General features: G+C 37.4%; 1 protein-coding gene across 32 annotated transcripts in view; it reads left to right on the top strand.

Annotated features, from left to right (window-relative positions):
* SYTL2 (synaptotagmin like 2) overlaps positions 1-20,151 on the top strand; it is a 104,072-nt gene extending 83,921 nt beyond the window's left edge. For 16 of the 32 annotated variants that reach the window (XM_081062522.1, XM_081062521.1, XM_081062506.1 and 13 more), the window contains 9 exons: positions 2,497-2,591; positions 5,521-5,640; positions 7,458-7,627; positions 8,721-8,823; positions 10,875-11,045; positions 13,485-13,563; positions 16,092-16,191; positions 18,001-18,206; positions 19,067-20,151. In XM_081062522.1, the coding sequence (XP_080918648.1) occupies positions 2,497-2,591; positions 5,521-5,640; positions 7,458-7,627; positions 8,721-8,823; positions 10,875-11,045; positions 13,485-13,563; positions 16,092-16,191; positions 18,001-18,206; positions 19,067-19,212 (1,190 nt within the window). In that variant the 3' untranslated portion in view covers positions 19,213-20,151. Of the gene's footprint in view, positions 1-2,496; positions 2,592-5,520; positions 5,641-5,823; positions 5,871-7,457; positions 7,628-8,720; positions 8,824-10,874; positions 11,046-13,484; positions 13,564-16,091; positions 16,192-18,000; positions 18,207-19,066 lie in introns of those variants that run through there. The other 16 variants (XM_081062499.1, XM_081062517.1, XM_081062503.1 and 13 more) reach the window with 3 other exon arrangements.
* Positions 20,152-22,872: the final 2,721 nt, after the last annotated feature.

The raw sequence follows: 22,872 nt of genomic DNA, 5'->3' as shown, positions 1-22,872 counted from the left end.
TGGTGTGTTTTCTCTGCTGCGGCAGAGAAAACAAGACTGCTGTCCCTCGGAGGGGTGGTGGGTAAAAGGGACTTTTTCGGTTGCTTTGGAACTGGCAAATACTTAAATTGGGGCATCTTATTTTATCGTGCTGTTTTGTTCAATATTTAGTCGGAGGAGTGAAAATAAAACACAGGCATAGATATTTTTCTGTCTGTCTGTCTGTCTGTCTATCCATTCATCCACCCAATATATTTGCATTTTCATTTTTGACCTCCTGATTAGCTTATTTATTGGTCAAGGCAAATAGAGTAATCATGTAGTGAATTCTGGATAATTAATTTCTCTCTTTTTACTGATATTTTCTAAGGTGACTCTTAATGCCTGGGCTGAGATTATTCCTTTTCTCTAGTGAAGAGTATATTCTTACCACAGGACAAAATGAAATACATGATCTATATTCGTGAAACTAATATAATATTGACTGTCAACTGTAATTGAAAAAATTTTTTAAAATGCTTAAATAATTAAGTGAAAAAATGAAAGATATGATCAAAACATAAATAACTAAAGCCCAATAAATGTAAAACTGACTACAGTTGAGTAGTGGATATACTTTGAAAATAATAGGGAACAGTGTTGTGATAAAAAGTTTTTGCATACTCATTGGGCTATCCTGTGCCCTCATGGGACCTAATCTTACACTGCTTCTGTATAAGTCACTCAAATACACACACACACACACACACACACACACACACACACACACACACACACACGGGAAGTGATTAAGGTTGGTACCATGTTGTGAGACACCATAAATGTATTTTGATACATTTGTGAGCCTAAGGCTAGGTGAGAACTATGTGAATAAGCTAATATTTAATATGTGTAGTTCAGTTTTCAGTTTTCCTTCATTAGATTTCATTTAACTAAAGATAACTTTAGCTAATGCTTAGGGCTGAATTTGAGCTTTTTGAGTTACATATAGGAATATAATTTGATTTTTATGTTTTCTTAGCATCTCTTTCAGGGATAAAGCAAAGTCAATATATTTGTTTCCCATTGAAAAGATAATTTAAAGCATCTCTATCATAATATATTTTTTTGGGGGCAGATATTGGGGAACATTGTGTTTCTCCAGGGCCCATCAGCTCCAAGTCATTGTCCTTCAATCTAGTTTTGGAAGGCGCAGCGCCATTTTCAATCTTAGTTGCAGGGGGTGCAGCCCACCATCCCATGCCAACCCTGTTGCTAAGAGCTCAAGCTCTAACCAACTGAGCCATCTGGCTGCCCCTTCGGAAGCTCAGCGGCAGCTCATGTCTTCAATCTCGTTCTGGAGGGCCCAGCTCACCGGCCCATGTGGGAATCGAATGAGCAACACTGTTTAGAGCTCGCACTCTCACCAATGGAGCCATCCAGCTGCCCCTCTATCATAATATTTTTTGTTGTTGTTTAGCAAATACGTATATAGAGCCTACTTATATGGGCCAGGCACTGTTCTAAGTGCCTTGAAAAATATGAACTCAGTATAAAAGCTATCACTACAAGAAAAGCTTAGACATTGTGATTCTTAGACAAAGAAGAAAATAGTATTCTAAATAGTTATACAAATTAGGAATAGAATTCATCACCTTATTACTGTGTTTCCCTGAAAATAAGACCTAACCGGAAAATAAGCCCTAGCATGATTTTTCAGGATGACACCCCCTGAACATAAGCCCTAATGCGTCTTTTGGAGCAAAAATTAATATAAGACCAGGTCTTATTTTCAGGGAAACACAGTATGACTTCCGCACATGTTCTTACTGTATCAGAAAGAAACCATCTGCTGCATTTTCATATTAAATTCTTAGAGTATCCTAACTCGAATCATTTAAACTCGGCCTTAGGTTCCTCTATTGAAAAATTCTCTGAATTGACAGGTATCTAAATAATTTCAATGTCTATAAAGTAATTCATTTTGAAATTGTAACCTTTCATAATTCTGAGTGAGCAATATTGTCAGAAAAGTAATCCCCACAATCACTAAACAAACAAACCTCCTCTTAGACATTCAGTAGCCAGGGCATATTTGTGATTGAGTTGTGTACAAAGATCCTTGTTGTCTGATGAAATAGTTTTTCAGCCTGCAGCATGTTAAAATATATCTCAAGGAGATGAATCAATAAATTAACAGATCTCGTGGTTCAAAATTCTGATGTGAAAAAATAAGTTAAAATCTAATTACATAGGCAGCACATTTTACTATAATTCAAATCCAGCTCCAGTTCAATAAAAACGAATGGTTTTTAAATTAATTTTTATTTTCTATTTGGTTCAACTCCTTGCTAGTTTTCCCTATATCTTTTATAAACTGCATGTTGCTTACCTTACGTGCATGTGAATTACTGTGCCTTTAACCTTTTTACAAAAACATCTCTGTTCATAGATGAAAGAAAAGTGTGTTTTCAACTTATGCCTTATGTTTGTCTGACAATTGTATGGATAATTTTGAATGAAAATGCTGCTATTTAGTTTCCACAGTGCCTTCACAGCCTGATAATCAGTTTTCCCACCCCGACAAACTCAAAAGGATGAGCAAGTCTGTTCCAGCATTTCTCCAAGATGAGGCAAGTTTGTCTTTTGTACCTTCAGAAAAATGGAACGAAAGAGGTGGATTTGCTATGCCAAGGTTGGTGTGTTTGTATTCAGCCGTGGCAGAGACCAATTAGGTCAGCAGGACTGACCCTTGCCTTTCCTATCAATAGAGGTAGTGTTGTTGATCCTGGAACAAGGCAAGGTATGTCTCATTTGACTCAAACGGTAACTCCTTCTGGTAGTGAAGTCAAATTGCATAGATTTGGGAATGTGACTTTTGTTTCAAAGTGGGTACAAAGTAAGAAATCCAGGCAGAAATATGTTGGCATGAACTAAGTACACCTTGTTTAGAGCAGAGTTGATTTCTGGAAGCTTAGTCTAGGTAGCATGACTAGCTTGAAAGCATCTGTTAAAATAATTAACAATGATATAGCAAACTTTAAGGATGTCTACTGGGTATAGGCACTTTATATACATTATCTCATTTAATCCTCCAGCAGCCCTGGGAGCCGGGCTCCCTCACGATCCCCAGATATTACAGATGAGGAAACTGAGACTAAGAGAGGTGAAGTAAGCTCACTCAGCTAGAAAGAGGTAGAACCAGGACCAAGGCCCACATCTGACTCCCGCGCTCTTACTGTCTCTATAAGTACTGTCTCTATACGTACTGTCTCAAGTAAGAGCAAGACTATTACCTACCACTCACTGCGTACCTCATTAGTACCAGGCACTTCATATTCATTCTGTTATCTAACTCTCACTAACTCAATGTGATAAGTACCGTTTTCTCCATTTTATAAAAGAAGAAAGGGCCTCAGAGAGGTCAAGTAACTTTCCCAGAATCCAACAGCTGCTAAAAAGTAGATCTAGTACTGTCCTTTGACTTAACTAAGATTCCATGTTCTTGCAACCAGGCACTTAGGAGTCTGAGCTTTGGCATCAGACATTCCTAGTCCTGACTATGCTGCTGATTTGCTGTGTGATCACGGACAAGTTCCTTAACATCCCTGGGTCTGGTTTCCTAGTATCTACCTCCTTAGATTGTGAGGACTCAGCGAGCTAATGTGGAGAAAACACACACAGCATGGTGCCTGATACATAGTGAGTACCCAGTAAGTGTTAGCTGTTACTATTTGCAGGTTGGGCCTGATTTTTTGATGGTGAAATCAAAAGCTTCCGCCTCAAGCATTCTCTTCATAGATGGAATATGAAGAAAGCTTTGGACAACACATACATTATACCTCTCCTCTCCCACCTTCTGGGCACCATTCTTGGGCCTTAGATGAACTGTAACTGCAACAATCAACTCTTGCATGGGTTTAGGAGCCCACATTAAGGTTCCTTTGGAAAGAACCACTCATTCTTTGAAACTGACTCATTAGTTGGAGGCCAACCGTGGGTACCTCGTGGAGTTCTATGCTCTTATACTTTTGTAATGTGCTTTGATCTTGGAGGGTCATGTGAATGGACTGTATAATAATCTGAGAGGCAAATAATGCCAGTTCCTGCCTGTTTTTTGTTGTTTTTTTTTTTTTATTTTCTCCTCCCTTCAGTTTTAACCTGCTGTCTCAGTTCCACACAAGAGTCCAAATCATTTGAGTTTGTGCATCAGAGATGTCAAATTAAGCTGTATCATTTTCCCTTTCATGGTACATGGGGTTGAACAGAATACTAAAGAAAGTGGAGATGAAATCAGGCCTCGCTTTTTTGTCCATTATCCCTTTGAGACTTAGCATCAGTGACGTGTTGAGTGCCAACTGTGTGAAAACAGTGTTACAGGTCAACAAGACCTTCCAACAATGAACTAATGATCTGATATACCAGGTAGAAGGCAGTACATGCTATAATAGAAGGAAATCGGCTGCAAGCGTGTAGGGGAAAGTGGGACGACAGAGACTTTAGAAAGGCTTGGATTTTTTTGTTTTTAATCCTTAAGTATTCTTTTCTCATCCATATAAGTCATCAATTTTGTTTTTCTTTAACTCCTTTCTTAATCTGCACTAGAATTGGCATCTGTTATATTGATACATAATTGCATGGCCCTGGAATATGTCGGCATGAACTAACTCCTCCGCCATAAAGGTGTTTCCCTCACCCCAGGAGCCATGAACTGCTTCATAAACTTTCTAACCTCCAAAGGAGCTCATTCTGAACCATGGTGTTTTAAAGCTGCCATTTAATAAACTTTAGATCTAAATGTAATACTTATTGTTGCTATTTTTCTTTCTTGACCCAGGTAAATATTTCCTGAGACATATATAAAATAAGCACTTTGTTACTATTTTTTTCCATAAATGTGTTAAACTCTTAATGTGGGTAGAATATATAATTTAACATACTTCCCTATAGCAACAAACAGATAAGCACAGTAGCGCTATAGAAATTCAGATGAGGTGATTTAAAATGTTTTAAATATATAACTTTTAGTTAAAACAGATCAGACTAGCATTTATTTTTCCTACTTTAATAGTGTCATAAGTAAAAGATTTGATTTTTAGTTAGAGCTATGTTAAACTTAAAGCTATGTTAATAATGAGAGAAATGAAGCATGACATTTTATGGTTTGACACTAAAACGTAGACGTTTTATTGTCTGGGTAAAGTTAATTTCTCATATATATCAGTAAAGTTCTCCAAGAAACATAAATATGTAATATTAAGAAAGAATAAGAAAGCTCACAGTCATGCTGTCTTTTGTAGCATCTTGGGACTACCTTGTAGGTGAAAAAAAAAATCACTCTGTTACTTTGGGAGCTAAGCACTGCTCTCCTCCTTCAGTGAGGCCCAAGGCAGACCACTGACCCCACCCTGAATCCCATTCCATGGCAATTAGCACTTGTGTCCTTTGACCTTGGGAAATATCATCGATCAGTGGGATACCAAAATATTATCTTTAAACAGAGATTCTGATCTTGACTCATTCTGTATTCAAATTTTGTCTATATTATATGATGTTTTGTAGAGTGATGACAGAGAAACAGATACGGCATCAGAAAGCAGTTACCAGCTCAGCAGACACAAGAAGAGCCCAAGCTCTTTAACCAATCTTAGCAGCTCCTCTGGCATGACGTCCTTGTCTTCTGTATGTAAACAAAGGCTCCATGTTAATATCTCACCGCTTGCGTGAACCTTGCTCTGCCATGCTCCTGCTACTGTAAAATGGCCTCCTGTTGTATTTCTCAGATTCCAGTGGCACAAGCTTTTACTTCTAAACCACCATTAGCTTCTGGCTAACTACATCTTCCTTTTTCTTTTTTTTTTTAAAGCATCAAAGAGTTCATACCTGTTTTAAATTAATTTGGTTTTTTGGAGGTAAGCACTTCAAAAATAAACCTGAATTTCCAACAAAATGAACCACTAAATTTTTCTGTGCAAAAAATGGGTATCTAGTATAAAGTCTACTTATATCAGATAGGCTTTTATATACTGTTGGCAGGTACAGAATTGTAAGTCTCTTAGCAAGCTTGATGAATAAAAGTGCTGAATCCCATAAAGAATAGGAGAGGTGATTCCGTGCCTTATAGAAGGATTCTGAACAGGGTTTTAAAAGAAAAGTTCTTTCAATGTGGTTGCTCACATTTGATTTAAAGAATTTGACTTTATGTAGAACTTCTTTCTTAAAGTGAGGTAGTTGTGTGTGCTTGTAGTATGTGTGTAGAAATATACAGAGGGTGCCAAAAAATATATACACACTTTAAGAAAGGAAAAAAAAACCTATTAAAATTATATTGATGGTAACCACTTTGAGCACCTCTTGTAATTGCAGAAGTCAAATGTGACTTGTATTCATCTTTTGTTATTGGTATATATTATTACAATTTTAATACAGTTTTTTCCTTTCTTAAAATGTGTATACATTTTTTGGTACCCTCTGTATATATGTAAATATATCTACATACACTAATCCAAATATTTCTCTAATATGCATACACATACACATGTACATATCTCTCCAAGTATGTGGCCCAGGTATGCTAAACAAATGATAAAGCTGTGCTTAAATTCTAACTACCGTGTTTCCCCGAAAATATGACCTAGCTAGACAATCAGCTCTAATGCATCTTTTGGAGCAAAAATTAATATAAGACTCAGTCTTACTTTACTATAATATGAGACCAGGTCTTTAATATAATATAATATAATATAATATAATATAATATAATATAATATAATATAATATAATATAATATAATACTGGGTCTTATATTAATTTTTCCTCCAAAAGATGCATTAGAGCTGATTGTCCGGCTAGGTCTTATTTTTGGGTAAACACGGTAGCTTCCCATTTCTCAAACTTTTTTTTTTTTAAGGATCTATTTAAATTGAATTTCTGCTGCTAACAATCTAATGTATGGTCTTGGGAAGACTTTAAACTCCCTTCATCAATCATCCATTTTCTGCCCTTCCTGACCTCTAAAAGCTTATGGCTCAGTAAGCATTTTCCTAGATTCAGTGGATGGGTAACATAGTAAAATTCCTTTTTAGTGCCTTGGAAATTGGATCAAGCAATGTGTCACTGTGATTTGTGTGCCTGGGGCTTCTCACATCTCCTTTCTTTAACACTTTAAATACTAAACATGCCTAAAAATGGAATTCTGAATACCCCTTACCATAAAATCTCCCTGCTATGAAACGTGCCAGCATCTAAATAACTTTTCATTTCACTTTTCATCTATGTGTTTTAGGGACAATTTTTTTAAACACTAGTTGGGCTATGTATGTCATGTCTGGTTGTCTGTGTTGCTGTGTCTTTATGCCATATTAAATTAATTGCTTTTATATTAATTAATTGCAAACTAGAGAAATAATGGCAAGCAAGGTTTGATTTATATCCATGATCCTTGTGTTGGGTTCAAGAACGAGACAGAGATGAGTGCTGCATGTTTCTGATGCTTTCAGGTCAGTGGCAGTGTGATGAGCGTTTACAGTGGAGACTTTGGCAATCTGGAAGTGAAAGGAAACATTCAGTTCGCCGTTGACTACGTGGACTCACTGAAAGAGCTGCATATCTTTGTGGCCCAGTGTAAAGACTTAGCAGCAGCAGATGCTAAAAAACAGCGTTCGGACCCGTAAGTACAGTTTGGGGTCACTGTTGTCTCTAAGTTACTCTTAATCTTGTAGAAATTGAGGAGGTCAGAAAGTAATTGAAGGGAGGGCATGGGTGTGACTGTGTTAAAAGGAATGTGTGAAAGGAAAAGTTGTGGGGAAATGCTGTTTTATTTACTATATGTATTCATATACCAAAATGATCAAATCACAAAAAATGTCAGAGAGGCAGAAAATGTTTCAAGTTGGAAGGGGCTTTTGAGGTCATCTTGTCCAGTGCCTTCTTTTTTAGGGATAAGGAAACAAGGGCCACAGAAACTAAGCAGCCTGTTACATAAATTCTGACAGTCAGCAGCAAAATGAAGAATGAGGGCTCGAATCCCAGGCTCTTTCCACGACACTCCGAAACTTTCTCTAAAATTAGGGACATGTGGCCCATACGTCATAATGTTCAGTGGTACAGAAATAGCTCAAATTCTAGAATGAAGTAATCTCTATATTTAAATTACACTCTACAGAGGAACTTTAGGCGGAATTAACAATTCATCTTTGAACTCATAGGCTTAATTGCATTTCAGGTTTTTTGCAAAAGTTAAATGGTGTTACCACTTATCCCTATGCAGAAGTCTGATTCTAAATTATTTTGCTAGCATAAGCCCAATTCTTTTTGCTTTTATTATAAAAACAAGTGGGCTCAATATATATATTTTACATTGCATATGGTTTGATTAGGTGTGTGCTGACATTGTTTTTCAAAAGACAGTAACAAAAAGTTTTTAAAAAAAATTCTGCAAAGCCTTTCTTCATAAGAAACAAACCGATAGAATTAAGCACTCTGAGGTCTGTTGTCATCCTACCCTCCACACGCCCTTAATAGATAAGGACAAATGAAAAGAATTCTGAAAATCTTCAAAACAATATAAAATTGTCAATTCCACGGAAATCACTTTAAGCTTTTAAGTACAAAAGTGTTGGTGAGGATATTTATTACTTACTGCTTTTCTCATTATCATGAAATAATTATTTCTGTCAATTTTCAATGCATTTTTAAAAGTAGAAGTGGAAATATCACTTCAGCTTTCTCTGACTTTCTTGTCTGTTCAATTCTCTTTTTAGATACGTGAAGACTTACCTGTTACCAGACAAGGGCAAAATGGGCAAGAAGAAAACACTTGTAGTGAAGAAAACTTTGAATCCTGTGTATAACGAGATATTGCGGGTATCTATGAACTCTTTAGGAAAATCCTAAATAGTGACCTATGTGTTTAAATAGCCACATCTTGTTGCGTAGTATCTCTACAGAAGAAGTCAGTCACCAAGAGAGGAGAAAGAAAGGAATAAACATTTTTGGAAAATCTTCTTTGTATGAGATGATACACCATAAATGTTGCATGCATTATCTCATTCTTTCCTTACATACCCTGCCAGGCAGGTATTATCTGCATCCTACAGGTGAGGCAAAAGAAGCTGAGAGAAATAGAATGACTTCAAGGATACACAGCTGATACAGTTGAGCATTGCAACGAAAATGATCTTCTAAAAGCGTAATTCTGATTGTTATTTCTCCACTTAAATCTTTTAGGATGCCCATTACCCTCAGGATCAAGTCCATCCTTCACTTGCACACGAGGGCCTTCACAACCTGAGCTCCAGCCTCATCTTTTCACATTTGTAGTCATTGCTCAGGTTGCTGTGATTTTGTTCTGTTCTTTGGAAGAACTACATTTTCTCACAGCACTGGGACTTTCTGTCCCTTTAGGATGGAATATTTCCCGCACATTCTATCTTTAACTACCTCCTCCAGCCTTAAATGCCTCATCCTATGAGAGGCTGTCCTGAACCCCTCAGTCCCCCTGCTGTCTGCTGCCCCAGGCTTCTTGTTTTATAATAGACTATATTAGCACTCAGCACTTTGCTGGTTTGTCTGCTTTTCCATTAAATTGTAAGTTCTCTGAGGGCTGGGACCAACTCTGTGTTGTTTATAAACTGTGTGTTCTTGGGTAAATGACTTAACCTGTCTGCACTTCACATCTGTGAAGGGGAGATAATAGTAGTACCTATTTACCTGCAACAGTAGTTGTGAACATTAAATATACATGAAGTAATTAGTATACCTTAAACACTTAATAAATGTTGACTCAGTACAGCGTCTGAGATAGATACACCAGAAAATGTTTATTGGAAGGACAGATAAATGGAAAACATCCCTGGCTCAAATACCCATATTCTTTTCTTCCCCCAAACTGCATCATAAGTGATGAGGAACAGATAATTTAAAACTACAAATAGAGAAAGTGTTGTTCATTCCCTCTTTCTGAAAATTCTGTCCAAGTATTTGGTTATCCTCTGAGAAAAGAGGTAGAGTTAAATTAACTCTCAGTCATCCATGGGTGAATTTTCTGTAGCAAGTTTTAATGGCCGTTTGACTATGATATACCTCAGCACCGTAGCTATTTCTAGGTCCGCTACTTCAACCCTATACTCAGGAAAAGCCCGATAATTTAAATGGTAAATTCAAAGAAAAACAAGTCTGCTACAACCAAAATGGATATTCAAGTAGTATATCATAAAGCCAAATAGAAATTATTTTTAGATTCGAAGTACTATTATCTCTTCCATGATTATATATAATCAAGGACTGACTGCATTTTAGATGAAACTGTTAGGATGCCAAATATTTTCTGCTTGACCATATGAAGCAGGAAAAATCAAGTATCTTTTCTTGAAAACTACCTTGCATTGCAGGATATCAATAGTGGGAGAGATTGTGTATATATGGGGGCAGGAGCTGTATGGAAACTCTGTACTTTCCACTCAGTTTTGCTGTGAATCTAAAACTCCTCTAAAAAATAAAGTCTATTAAAAAATATACTTTGTCCTGAGGTAGAAAACAGACCATTGGATTAAACTTCATTTGTATTTTCAGATTGCATTTGATTTATGTTATACCTACTTAGAACTAAAAACATCCAGTAAAAAAAAAACGAATAATTGGCTTTTGTTTTCAGAAAGCTATTACCAGCTATGATATTTGAGCCATGGTTTGCTTTTTCCAGAGGGGCAAAGAAAATCAGCTTTTGTGAAAGATGGATTTTAGCTCTTTGAAAGAAGACACTTAGAATAAGATGACTTTGCAATATTCTTGAGACTTGAAACCTAGCAGATTAGAAAATCTGATCTACACAGATGACTTTTCTCTTCATCTCTATGTTATTATAACTTTGGCATAAAATAATATTATTCACTTTAATTTCCTTCTTTGAACTGCAGTATAAAATTGAAAAGGAAATCTTAAAGACACAGAAGCTGAACCTGTCTGTATGGCATCGGGATACATTTAAACGCAATAGTTTTCTGGGGGAAGTGGAACTTGATTTGGAAACTTGGGACTGGGACAACAAACAGAATAAACAATTGAAGTGGTACCCTCTGAAGCGGAAGGTAAGTTCAGAGCTTTGGGGTTGCTTGGTTGGTTGATTGGTCGGGGACCTAGTGTACAGGAGAAAGCTACTGTAAATTGCATTTTCGTTCAGAATGCTTATCTATAGTGTGGGATCATTCTTTCTCTTCACTCTGTCCCACATATCTCTTATGCCCGTTTCTGTGTTTACTTTTCCTTTATTTTTTCCCCTCTCTATGCTTCAAGTTGGCTATTTTTTGCTAATCAATCTTTCAGTTCAATAATTTTTTTATCTATGTCTAATCTGCTGTTATACCTACTTACAAGTTCTCAATTATTACAGTTTTCAGGTTTGTATTTTCATTTGATTCTTTTTTATAAAGTCCACATCTCTGCTAAAATTCTTCATCTTAACATGATCTTTATGAATACAGTAAACAAAGTTATTTGAAGTGTGCATCTGGAAACTCCAATATCTTAAACATTTGTGAGTCTCTCTTATCTAAAATTTTTTATCTTGTTTTGGTCATTTGGTCCTTTGTCCTGGTAAACAACTTCGTTTGTTATTCCTGCCGAACATTGCATATGAAAAATTCTAGGGATCATTTGAGAAGGTTTATTTTTGCTTCTTACACACAGAGTAGGGACAGACCACCTTAATCCAGTCTGGGAATGAACTGACTAGACACTGGGGTTCTGGTTTTCTGTGGTCTGATCTAGTCTGCCCATGTTCTTAGGCTGTGGGTTCCAACTGAAAGCTTACAGAAATAGTTCTCAAATTTTAGCGTGTATCCAGTTCACCTGAAGGAATTCCTCAAACACAGATTTCTGGGCCTTATTCCCAAGGTTTCTGGTTCAGTAAGGTCCAGGCTCAAGAATATGTGTTTCTGACAAGTCCCCAGGTGTTGCTGATGCCGCTGGCCTGGGGACCGTACTATGAGAACCACTCTAGGGTATTATCTGAGGCCATTTCTCCTGAGCTGACCATGGACTCCAGTTTTTGTTTCATCAGCCCAGTGAGACTGCCAAAAGCCCTGCTCAGTTTCTTAGTCTCTTTCTGCTAGGCTTTTTATTCTCACAGTTTGGCACTACATAAAATCAGCTAAAGCCTCAAAGTGGAAAACAGAGAAAAATGTCAGACTCCAACGTCTTGTTCATTTGAGTCCTGTCTATCTCAGTAATTCTTTACCACCTTCAAATAGATTTTTAGTCAGTTTTTTATTCCCAGTATGAGGGTTGGTGTGATCCAGCTAGTAGTCCATCACAGCTGGAATTGATACACACTCACACACACACAGTACTAAAAACATGTATACACATTTTAAGAAAGAAAAAAACTATTAAAATTGTAATACTCAATATATACGAATAACAAAAGATGAATACAAGTCACATTTGACTTCTGCAATTACAAGAGGTGCTCAAAGTGGTTACCATCAGCGTCTAGATACTTCTGTTTACAGTGCACTACTGCTTGAGCAACGCTGACCAAAGTGTTCACCTGTATACATTTTTTGACACCCTTGATTATCTATCTATCTATCTATCTATCTATCTATCTATCTATCTATCTATCTATCTATCTAATATATAATATATGTGATATATATAATTGATACAATCCATTATTTAGTATCTACACAATAAAACAATTCCACTTCAGAAATGGTTTTTAAATATCACATCAAAATCACTGAAGCTCTTATTTCTAACTCTACCCAAGAGTTACTGGATCTGAATTCCTTAGAAGATGTCAAAATTATCTCATTTTTAATTAATTTGCCTTATGTTTCTGATGCATAGCCATGTTTTGGAAATGAGGTTTTTCAGGACCAGAATGTGAAAGTAAACTATCTCTCTGATACTTGAAAATAATATTAGATTGGTGCAAAAGTAATTGTGGTTTTTGCAATTATTTGTAACCTTTTAAACTGCAATTACTTTTGCACCAACCTAATAGATATACACTTTAAAATTATTAGTCAGTCTTTGTTACTCTTACAGGCATCTACTCATTTGATTTAAATTAATGCAGCTTTGAAAATGTAATGTTTGGTTTCTTTTCCCCACCCCCATATTCCCACATTCTTCTAACTCTTTAAAAGATAGAGAATACAAGTAAGTTGTTTGATGTGCTGGCTGAATGACTAACAAAATGTATGTGTTTCTGTAAAAACCAAAGCATCATACAACATCGCTCCCATCTCCAAGAAAGCCATGTGATTCCTCCACCAACTCTGAGACTAAGGGCCTGGAACCATTTTCTGGGTAACCTGCAACTTTTCCAAGACACACACAGTATAGCTTACCCCAGATATAAAAACAATGGTCTAGCTTTGATAGGGAAGGCTGTTTTAATCCGGGGTACTTATGAGTGATCTGTCGTTCCAGAAATGGGGCAGATATGGTGCTGTAACAGAATACCAACCAACAGTAAATAGTTTGTGTCTCATACCTGCTGACTTTCCTTCATTTTTCAGACAGCACCGGTGGCCCTTGAAGCAGAAAACAGAGGTGAAATGAAGTTAGCTCTCCAGTATGTCCCAGAGCCAATTCCTGGTATGTAATGATTTTCTGTCCAGATTTATGCCCTTTCCTTTTCCCTCCCCCTCCAAGGAATCCTTTGCTATTTTCAAAGGTGAAGCCCTAAACAAACTTCCTAACTTAGTAATTGTATAGTTGAAATGAGTCAACTCACAGTTATGAATGAGAAAAATCCTAATTTTTGTTGTTGTGGTAAAAACACATAACAAAATTTACCATCTTAACCATTTTTAAGTATAACATCAGTAGTGTTAAGTATATTCACATTGATGTAAAGCAGATCTCAAGAACTTTTTCATTTTTTTCATTTCATATATCTGAAATACTACATCCATTAAACCACAACAGGTCCTTTCCCCTTCCCCTGGCTCCTGGTAACCACCATTCTACTTTGTTTCTAGACGAAAAATTCTCATTTCCGCCCTCCCCACCCCCAGTCCAATTTGCAGTCCTTGTTTTAACTTTCACCTCTTTCGAAAGTTCGTATCTGCACATTGTCCTATATTCAAAATTTGGACATACTGAGAGTGCTGTGATAAGAATGGAACCTGAGTGTTCTTTTTCACAGGTGGGAACTGGAACAATTTATATGAAGCCCCTAATAAATTAGAGCTCATTGGTCTTCCACTCTCAAGGTCTCACCAGGAGAGAAAGCTTTTTCCTCAAGACAACTAATTGCACCCTTGATGTGAGGGTCTCGGGTCTGCAGCCCAGTTAAGGAGCAAGAGACTGGCAGGAAATGAATGCCAGCACCCGTCTTATTTCCCAAGCAAGTTCCCTAAGTTATTTTCCTTAGGAATCTGTATGAATGTTATGAAATCAGGGGTTGCACACACAAATACTTTCAGTAATCAGGCAGTGATGCTAATGAGATGAAAAAAAATAATGGATGGTGAGGGCAGTGACTGACTAGAGAAAGACATTCTAATTCTTTAAAAAAAAAAAAAAAAGAAGAAGAAGAAGAAGAAGAAGAAGAAGAAGAAGAAGAATTACTGGAGGGCAAGCAAACATGGCTGCCAGGTCAAACATTTAGGTCAAATGGCTGCCAAACTACCATCTTGTTACTTCTGGACCTTTCTAAAAGGCAGATTCTTTTATATGTAATTTGAATCCTATCATTTATGGCCAACATGCATAGAAATTCTGCCCATCTCATTTCCCATTTTTCCTACTATCATTTCTAGAGGACCGTGTATTGTAATGGGCTCGACCTTGTCTGAATTTTTGCTCATGTAGTTTTTCTTCTCTGGAATGGCTTCATTTTTGCCTCATTTTATCCAAGTCTTGGATGAAGTCCTATCTCCTCCATACAATTTTACCTGACTATTCTCACCCTTACTGATCATATTATCTTTTAGAGCATTACAGTAATAACTTGGCATTTCATTCCATATTGCATGTTTATAGTTTTTATTGAATTATTCTCTCTACCTTAATAGTAACCATTTCCCGAGGACATAGAGTCCTTGTGTTCCTTGTATATTCAGTGACATTCCTAGCATTGGGCTGAGTACATAATAGATTCTCAGCAAATACTTGTTGATTGATGGATTGGGTTAATCCATCCAGAAAAGTACGATAGTATTCCTCTGTCCATGGGCACCCAATCTAAGCAACAACTTCAGATTAAGCCAGCTTCTCAGTAATTCCCTGTCCATAATATTAGCTATCATGTGTGTCTATACAATAATCTTATAAAATGTGTAACTACTTTTAAGAAGAAGAGTGACTATACCTTAGTCTGTGCCTGTTTTGGTTACTTTACACTCCACTCTGTTTAAAATGCCTCCCATTGGCCCCAATTGATACTGGTATAAACATTTGAATAGTATAGGCATTTCATTGAGATGTTTTGAATGTAACTGTAAATGGGTGACTCACACACCTGATATCTATAATTGATCATATTGAGCCAAGCAAAACCTAACAAAAATAATGTGATACTCTGTACTTGGAATGAATAGAAATTATTTTCATAAAGCTATCTGAGCTCAGTACAGCCCAGACTGAAAATATATAGTTAAGAATGTTTAGGGCAGTCGGATGGCTCAGTTCATTAGAGTGCGAGCTCTGAACCACAGAAGGTTCGATTCCCACATGGGCCAGTGAGCTGCCTTCTCCACAACTAGATTGAAGACAATGAGCTGCTTCTGAGCTTCTGTAGGGGTGCCTGGATGGCTCAGTTGGTTAGAGCGCAAGCTCTCAATAACAAGGTTGCAGGTTCAATTCCTACATGGGATGGTGGACTGTACCCCCTGCAGCTAAAGATTGAAAACGGTGACTGGACTTGGAACTGAGCTGCGCCCTCCACAACTAGATTAAAGGACAATGACTTGGAGCTGATGGGCCCTGGAGAAACACACTGTTTCCCAATAATAATAATAATAATAAAGAATGTATAGATTTAACTAATTAGGATCATATCATCAAGCACTAGCTAGTATCACTGTGCCAGGCCATTTTTAGATTGGCACCTTTAGATGCAGTATTGCCAAGAGAGGAATGCCAGTGACATTTTATATTTTCTCTTTTTTCTGTTACAGACAAAAAGCTTCCTACAACTGGAGAAGTACATATCTGGGTGAAGGAATGCCTTGATCTACCATTGCTAAGGGGCAGCCATCTAAATTCTTTTGTTAAATGGTAACAGCATTGATAACTCTGCCTCCTTCAGTTGTACAATTTGTTGGTTGGTTTTAGTTCTCTGTATCTGTGATGCTGAAACTTATCATTCATAGTTAAAATAACTTGAGACAGCGGCTACATGAATTAGAGTGATCTGTGACATGAACCCCCAAAGCTTCATTTAATTTTAAAATCATAAAGATTAGAGAGCATATATACAAATTAAACCAGAGACCACATATTCAGATATGTAATGTCTTCTAGGAGGTACGAGGTGTAATCAAAAGATACAGTGAATGTTTAAATTAAAAAAAAATTATTACAGTAAAAGACACATTGCCATTAATCGATCTCAAAATACTCCCCCTCTCTTCAAACACACTTATCCCGTTGTTCTTGCCACTTTCTGAAGCAGTTCTGGAAGTCTTTCATGAGTGTCTTTACGTCATCTTCCATCATGACAACGTTCCGTGTTACACATCGCTTCTTATATATGGCAATTTCTGTCAAATAAAAACATTACGTTGTGTCCTCATTCACCTTATTCACTGGATCTGGCACTGTGTGACTTCTGGCTCTTCCCCAAAGTCAAAATGATTCAGGACATCAAGGCAGCCACGACAGCACAAATAAAGACACTCATGAAAGAGGACTTCCAAAATTGCTTCAGAAAGTGGCAAGAATGATGGAATACTCAAAGTGAGGGGGAATATTTTGAAGGGGATTCATGGGAATGTGTCTTTTACTGTAATATATTTTTTTAAAATTTAAATATTCATCATATTTTTTATCACACTTCATCTGCTTGTGGGATAATATTTGGTACTAAAGAGTTGATGAAATTTCTAATGGTGGGATGTCATATCCCTTGGCTCCTTAGTGAAGCATATGTTTTGTGGCCCATTTGTTAAAGGCCTTTGGCATCAGCCTGCAAATATCTGGAAAATCATTTGCTAAACAGACACATACTAATAGTTAGCTCATTAAAGCTTAAGACAATTTGGGTTCTTAAGTGGCAAACCTTTTTCTCCGTCATACATATAAGTGCCTGGTATCTAGTAAATAGTAACTAAGCAGGTACTATTATTATGCTGACCTAGCTCCCTCTAATTTTATCTATATAGAGTTTACTGGAAGACCAGTTGTAGCTATTTAAGTTTACATGACATTATTTATGACTTTCCCTGTATATACTTCATTGATGTCAGCTGGTAAGATTTTTCCAACTCAGGACTGCATCTCAGACCTAGCCTCTATAAGGGGCATGGTATGGTAAAGTAAAGTTTACCATAAATTAAATGGAAATGATTACAAATATATAATATAATTTATTCCCAAAGTCAAATCTAGCAAATTGGAAAGATTTCTCTTCTTTTTCAATTCTGTACAAGACTAATAATTCCTTAGGCTATCACAGATAATCAGGATTAGACCATGCTTCAAATTTTAAAGGAATCCTCAAACAATTGCTACAATGCAGGCACTGAACTAAGTTATTTTCTTGATATGTAATTCTAATATTAACTTTATGAAGTAGACATTACCATATCCATTTTATAAATGTGTAAGCAAGTGTTTGAAAGGTTAAGTAACTTTCCCTATAATACACAGCCAATAAGTGGCAGAGTCAGGATTCAAAGCAAGTCTGGTCCACTCTAACATGCAGCATCTTTCCTGCAGGATACTCTCCCTCCCCCCATCACCGTTTCTCTGCACTTCTTTCTTCCACTCCTTCCACAAATCTTCAGTAGCTATGTTGAAGTGCTGAAAAGCATGAATGTTCACTATCTAAGTAAAATGCTCTCACAATATTGTTTCCTTTCATAGTACCATCCTTCCAGATACAAGCAGGAAAAGTCGTCAGAAGACAAGAGCTGTGGGGAAAACCAACAACCCTGTCTTCAACCACACCATGGTGTATGATGGGTTCAGGCCTGAAGATCTAATGGAAGCCTGTGTAGAGCTTACCGTCTGGGACCATCACAAATTAACCAACCAGTTTTTGGGAGGTCTTCGGATTGGCTTTGGAACAGGTATTTGTTACATTTTTAATTCCCTATGAGCCAAATGCTTCTTGGAGACACTAGAGGTTCGTTTGTTGCTTTGCTTCTTCCTAATGAAAACAGATATTTTATTTCTGTTAAGTGTAATGAAATGAATGAGTGAAGGAATGTCAGGCTGTGTGCCAAGGGCTCTAGATATGAAAATCAACAGGATGCTGTGTCTGTCCACACAGAGCTTATGTTATTGTGTGTGGCTGGGGAGAGGGACAGGAAAGCCTTCATTATTACTCTTTCCTGAAAAAACATTTATGGCCCTTCATGGCTAAAAGTGTGCTTTGAATAATAATAAGTGTGCTTTGAACTAACACTTATGGAGCACTAGTCACTGTACTGAGTGCTTTATTTGCATTATTATTTCATTTAATCCTCACAACAATTCGATGAATAGTTACTAATGTTAGCCCCAGAGGAACTGACGTGCCAAGAAATTAAGCAACAGAGCTAATAAGTAGCAGAGCCAAGATTCAAAATTGAGTCTGTTAGACCCTAAAGCTGTAACCACACTTCCTTGGAGATCATCTAGTGTCACTTGCAACCCAATGCAAGAATCCTTCCTACCACTCCCTTATGCCCCTGACAGATTGTCATCTAGCTTTTATGTGAACATAAAGAGAAATCATTGCTTTGGGAGTAATTGGAGTACTCCCAGTTATGGAGTGTCTCATTATTGAACATCTCAGATGGTTAAACATTTTTTCTTATATTGAGTCCCAGATCTGCCCTGTTGGTGATTTTCTTAGCTCTCTTCCATTGGTGATTATAATTAAAAAATGACCCATTTCTCCCTCAACGAGTTATTCTTTTTTAAATGCAAGGCTTCCTTTTTTCAGGTAAAAGCTATGGTACCGAAGTGGATTGGATGGACTCTACTTCAGAGGAAGTTGCTCTCTGGGAAAAGATGGTAAAATCCCCCAACACGTGGATTGAAGCAACCCTGCCTCTCAGAATGCTGTTGATAGCCAAGATTTCCAAATGAACCAAAGCCCATTGGCTCCTCCACTGACGACTATTCCATAGGTGCCATCTGATCTCGAAAATCTGGCTATGTGGACAGAGAACCTCACCTTCCATCTGTTGCCACTAACGAAAGCATGTTAAAGTCAACCTGCATGTCCTTCTTTGGTTACAAGGCCCAAGAGACTTAAATAATAACAAAATGTGTAATGTATTTGTGTCTCCAACATGAAAGAAGATATTTGAGAAAGCTAGGAAAATGCAGCTGTTGCTTCAAAGAAAAAGCTGCCAAAAAATATTAAATGTGGGGCGCTGTCAACAGGAAAAGGTTTCTAGATTGCCATCCTGTGCTTCATACCACAATCTTTTGCTACAGTTAGGAGGGCCTGATCATTGAAAATCCTTACAGGAACTGAAGCTAGGTAGGTTGCAGAAAGAAAAGAGTGATAGAAAGATACTCCTACGAGGGGAAAAAACGCAGAATGTCAGTGATGATAAATAATTTGACCATAAGAAAAGTGCTTACTCTGTAATCGCTACTCAAATATGGAATTTCATGTCAGGGCAATGAGACTGAATTTACTGTGTGCTTTTCTGTCTTGAGAAACTGCTTTCCCTCTTCCCGGTGTTGAAACCAAGTCTCAAATGTGCTTTGGTGCCACCCACTGGCCAAAGGTGGAATTCAGTTTTTGGCTTAATTTTCTTCTAAGGTAGGTCTCAAGCCTGCATTTTGTAATAGAGTATGTAAAAAAAGCAAAACCCCCAAACCTTGCATATATAAGGTTCTGTTTTTCTTATAACTCTACTATATGAAAGCAGCACGAGAATGGTAACAGCCATGCTTTGCAACGAAGTTTTAATTAGAATATAAATTGTTAAATTATACTGTACTTCCTACATATGTATAATTTTCATAAAGTATTCTGTAAAAACCCTTAGAATAAATTATTATATGATTTAATTGTGTTGTCAAATTAATCTGACTTCTTATTTTAAATTAAATACTTTATTTAGGAATCCTAAAATCTTAATTCACTAGCAAAGCTAAATAACTTCTGCTGGGCTAATACTTCTCCAGAGTTTTTAATGCATTGCTGGACATTATTTCCTCTAAGTGGGAAGTTTGGGCTATGTTAGTAAGAGTAGGCTTTTTACTTTAAGAAAGTATTTGAAAAGCTTTGAAGATAAGTTAACATTCATTCTCAAAATTTTTCCATAGCAACATTTTTGGGTCATTTTAATATATAAAACATACTCCTCCTGAGGACCCAACTAGCTTGTCTTTCTCAAAACAAGCACTAATTGAAGATAGTTTAGGGGAAGCCTGGACGATGGGCGAGTGTGAGATCTTGTAACAGGGGTTTAACAAATGTCTTTGAAAACAACTAGAGTGCTTGTCTCCTTCCCCAAACGAATATTAGAACCTTCTACCCACTTGCCAGTCAGAGCAACTAACCTAGACCAACACCCTTCCCACTGTCTGTCAAGGTCTTTTAGGGGGACATTTAGTCTAGTTCTATTTCCTCTTCCTGTTCTGACCTCGAAGAGGGGCAAGATGAGCTGAGTGGAAGCACACCTCCAAGGTCAGTCTGGAACAGTAGCAGAAGTGCAAATCCTGTTCCAGCTCCTGCCCCTTCATAACATTCATAAGCTTCTTTCTCAGCCCTTCTTTCAGTTACCTGCTCAGCCACCTCTCAGCAGGCAGCCAGCTCCAAAGCAGTAATGAGATTGATTCTAGGATTAGGACTGCCAGCATCCTTGCATCCCCAGGTCCCTGACCTTCAAATAACTGGAGTAGACAGCAGAAACACCTTCCTCGCATCTGCCCACAGTACTTCCAACTGCCTCAGGACATCCAAGAGGATTTCATGTCACATTTTTTTTCCCCTGAAAAAGGAAGTATAAATCATAACCTTAATCTCATTGGGCTACAAGAGGAAAGCGAAATGGGACCTTCATGCATTATAAAGTGAATTATAATTTTTTATAATTATATTTTTTCCCTGGAAAAGAAATTATAAATCATAACCTTAATCTAATTGGGTTTCAAGAGGAAAGTGAAATGAGACTTCCATGCATTATAAAAATTCAGGGCAACCTGAATTTTTTAGTGAAGTCCAGTTGGCAGACTTTTGAGCCAGTGAGACTTAAAGGCTATAACTTTAATAAGTATATATATTTTTAACTGGAAAGAAGCATCTCCTTGAATTGCATGTTTTAGGGCTTTGTTTTGTTTTTTTTTCTTTGGGAACCCAACTAGAAATAAGCCAAGCAAAGGGATTTATTGGAAATATATTGTCAGCCCACAGAATTTAAAGACGTATTGCAGGAACCTAGATTACTTTGGGGACTCCCAGGCTGTAATCTGGAACTCGGATACCGTCCTTCAGGGACTGGGAATGAACACCACAGGCAGCTCCAGACTCACAGCCTCTCGGCTACAGCTCTTCTCTTTTCTAGGTTCAACTTGAGAAATCTCTGGGAGAAAGTGGCCCGGCGTGGGTCATGTCCACACCTACTGGACCACTCACCGTGGCCAGGAATGGCTAGGGTAAGGCTTATGATAGACGCTGCTTGGACTATACGCCACCTTATGACCATAGAGAGAAGTGCTCCATGTTCAGAATAATGGAGTGTTGTATAGACTTGGGGTGCTGGAGAAATCAAAAGCTGTAATTTGTGTCTCCCTCAAGTGAAAATACTTCAGAATCCCGTTACTTAAAAAACGAAGTAATATTTCAAAGAGTCACTTCTGACTCTTTCCAGAGAGGTCTGACTAAATTTCCCCATCCACCACGACTGCAGCAGCTTCTAAGTAGGTGGTGAGTCAGGTCCTGGAACCCCATGACCTGCTCACGTGGCCTAGGAACCCACCAAAAGCATGATTCCTGTTAGCCTTGGCTAGCTTCTTCTAGAAACCTATGAGTACCAGGGAACTTGCTTGGACTTCTTCCTTACACATGTCTGTCATCCATACTCACCATCCAAGTGGAAAGCCCCTGAACGTCTGCCTTCTGGACTCTCATTTCCATTCTGCTTTGGCATTGCTCTCCCATCTCCTCTCCTGTTTTCACCCCCTCCCAGGCTTATTCACTAACTTCACTGGTTGGTTTCACAAAACAAACGGCCCCACATATTTGTTGCAGAATTTTTCTTATTGTCATGACTTGAGAAATTAAATACGACACCAGAAACAGTGATTGGAGGAATTGTCAACTCTTCACTCTGCTCCAGTTTTCACAGTATGAAGATCATTCTGAATTTTAAGTTTTTTACCTTGCTTTTTTCAGTTATCTTTCTAACAGAAGCACTTCCATGCCATTAAATTACCTATGAACATGATAATGTTTAATGGCTACATAATATTCTGTTATATGAAAATAAAATTTTCTTAACATTTTCTCTTTTTTGGACATTTAGGTTTTGGACTCTTAGCTGTTATAAAACCACACTGCAATGAAAAGCTTTGAGGAAAACTTCTTTCAGACTATTTCCTGAGCAAAGGTCTCCCCCAGAAGCTCAATCATTAGTTCAAAAGGCATAAAAAGTAAGTTCTCAGTACATGTTGTCAACTGATTTTCATTAGCAGTATAAGATAGCACCTATTTCACTATACCCTTATCAGTCCTGGGTAGTCTGAAAATAAAGGAAAAAACTGAGTAAGTTGATAGATAAAGTTCTA

Source organism: Rhinolophus hipposideros, assembly GCF_964194185.1.
Source record: "Rhinolophus hipposideros genome assembly, chromosome: 10".
Classification (NCBI taxonomy): domain Eukaryota; kingdom Metazoa; phylum Chordata; class Mammalia; order Chiroptera; family Rhinolophidae; genus Rhinolophus; species Rhinolophus hipposideros.
This window is presented reverse-complemented; position numbering and strand designations above follow the sequence as displayed.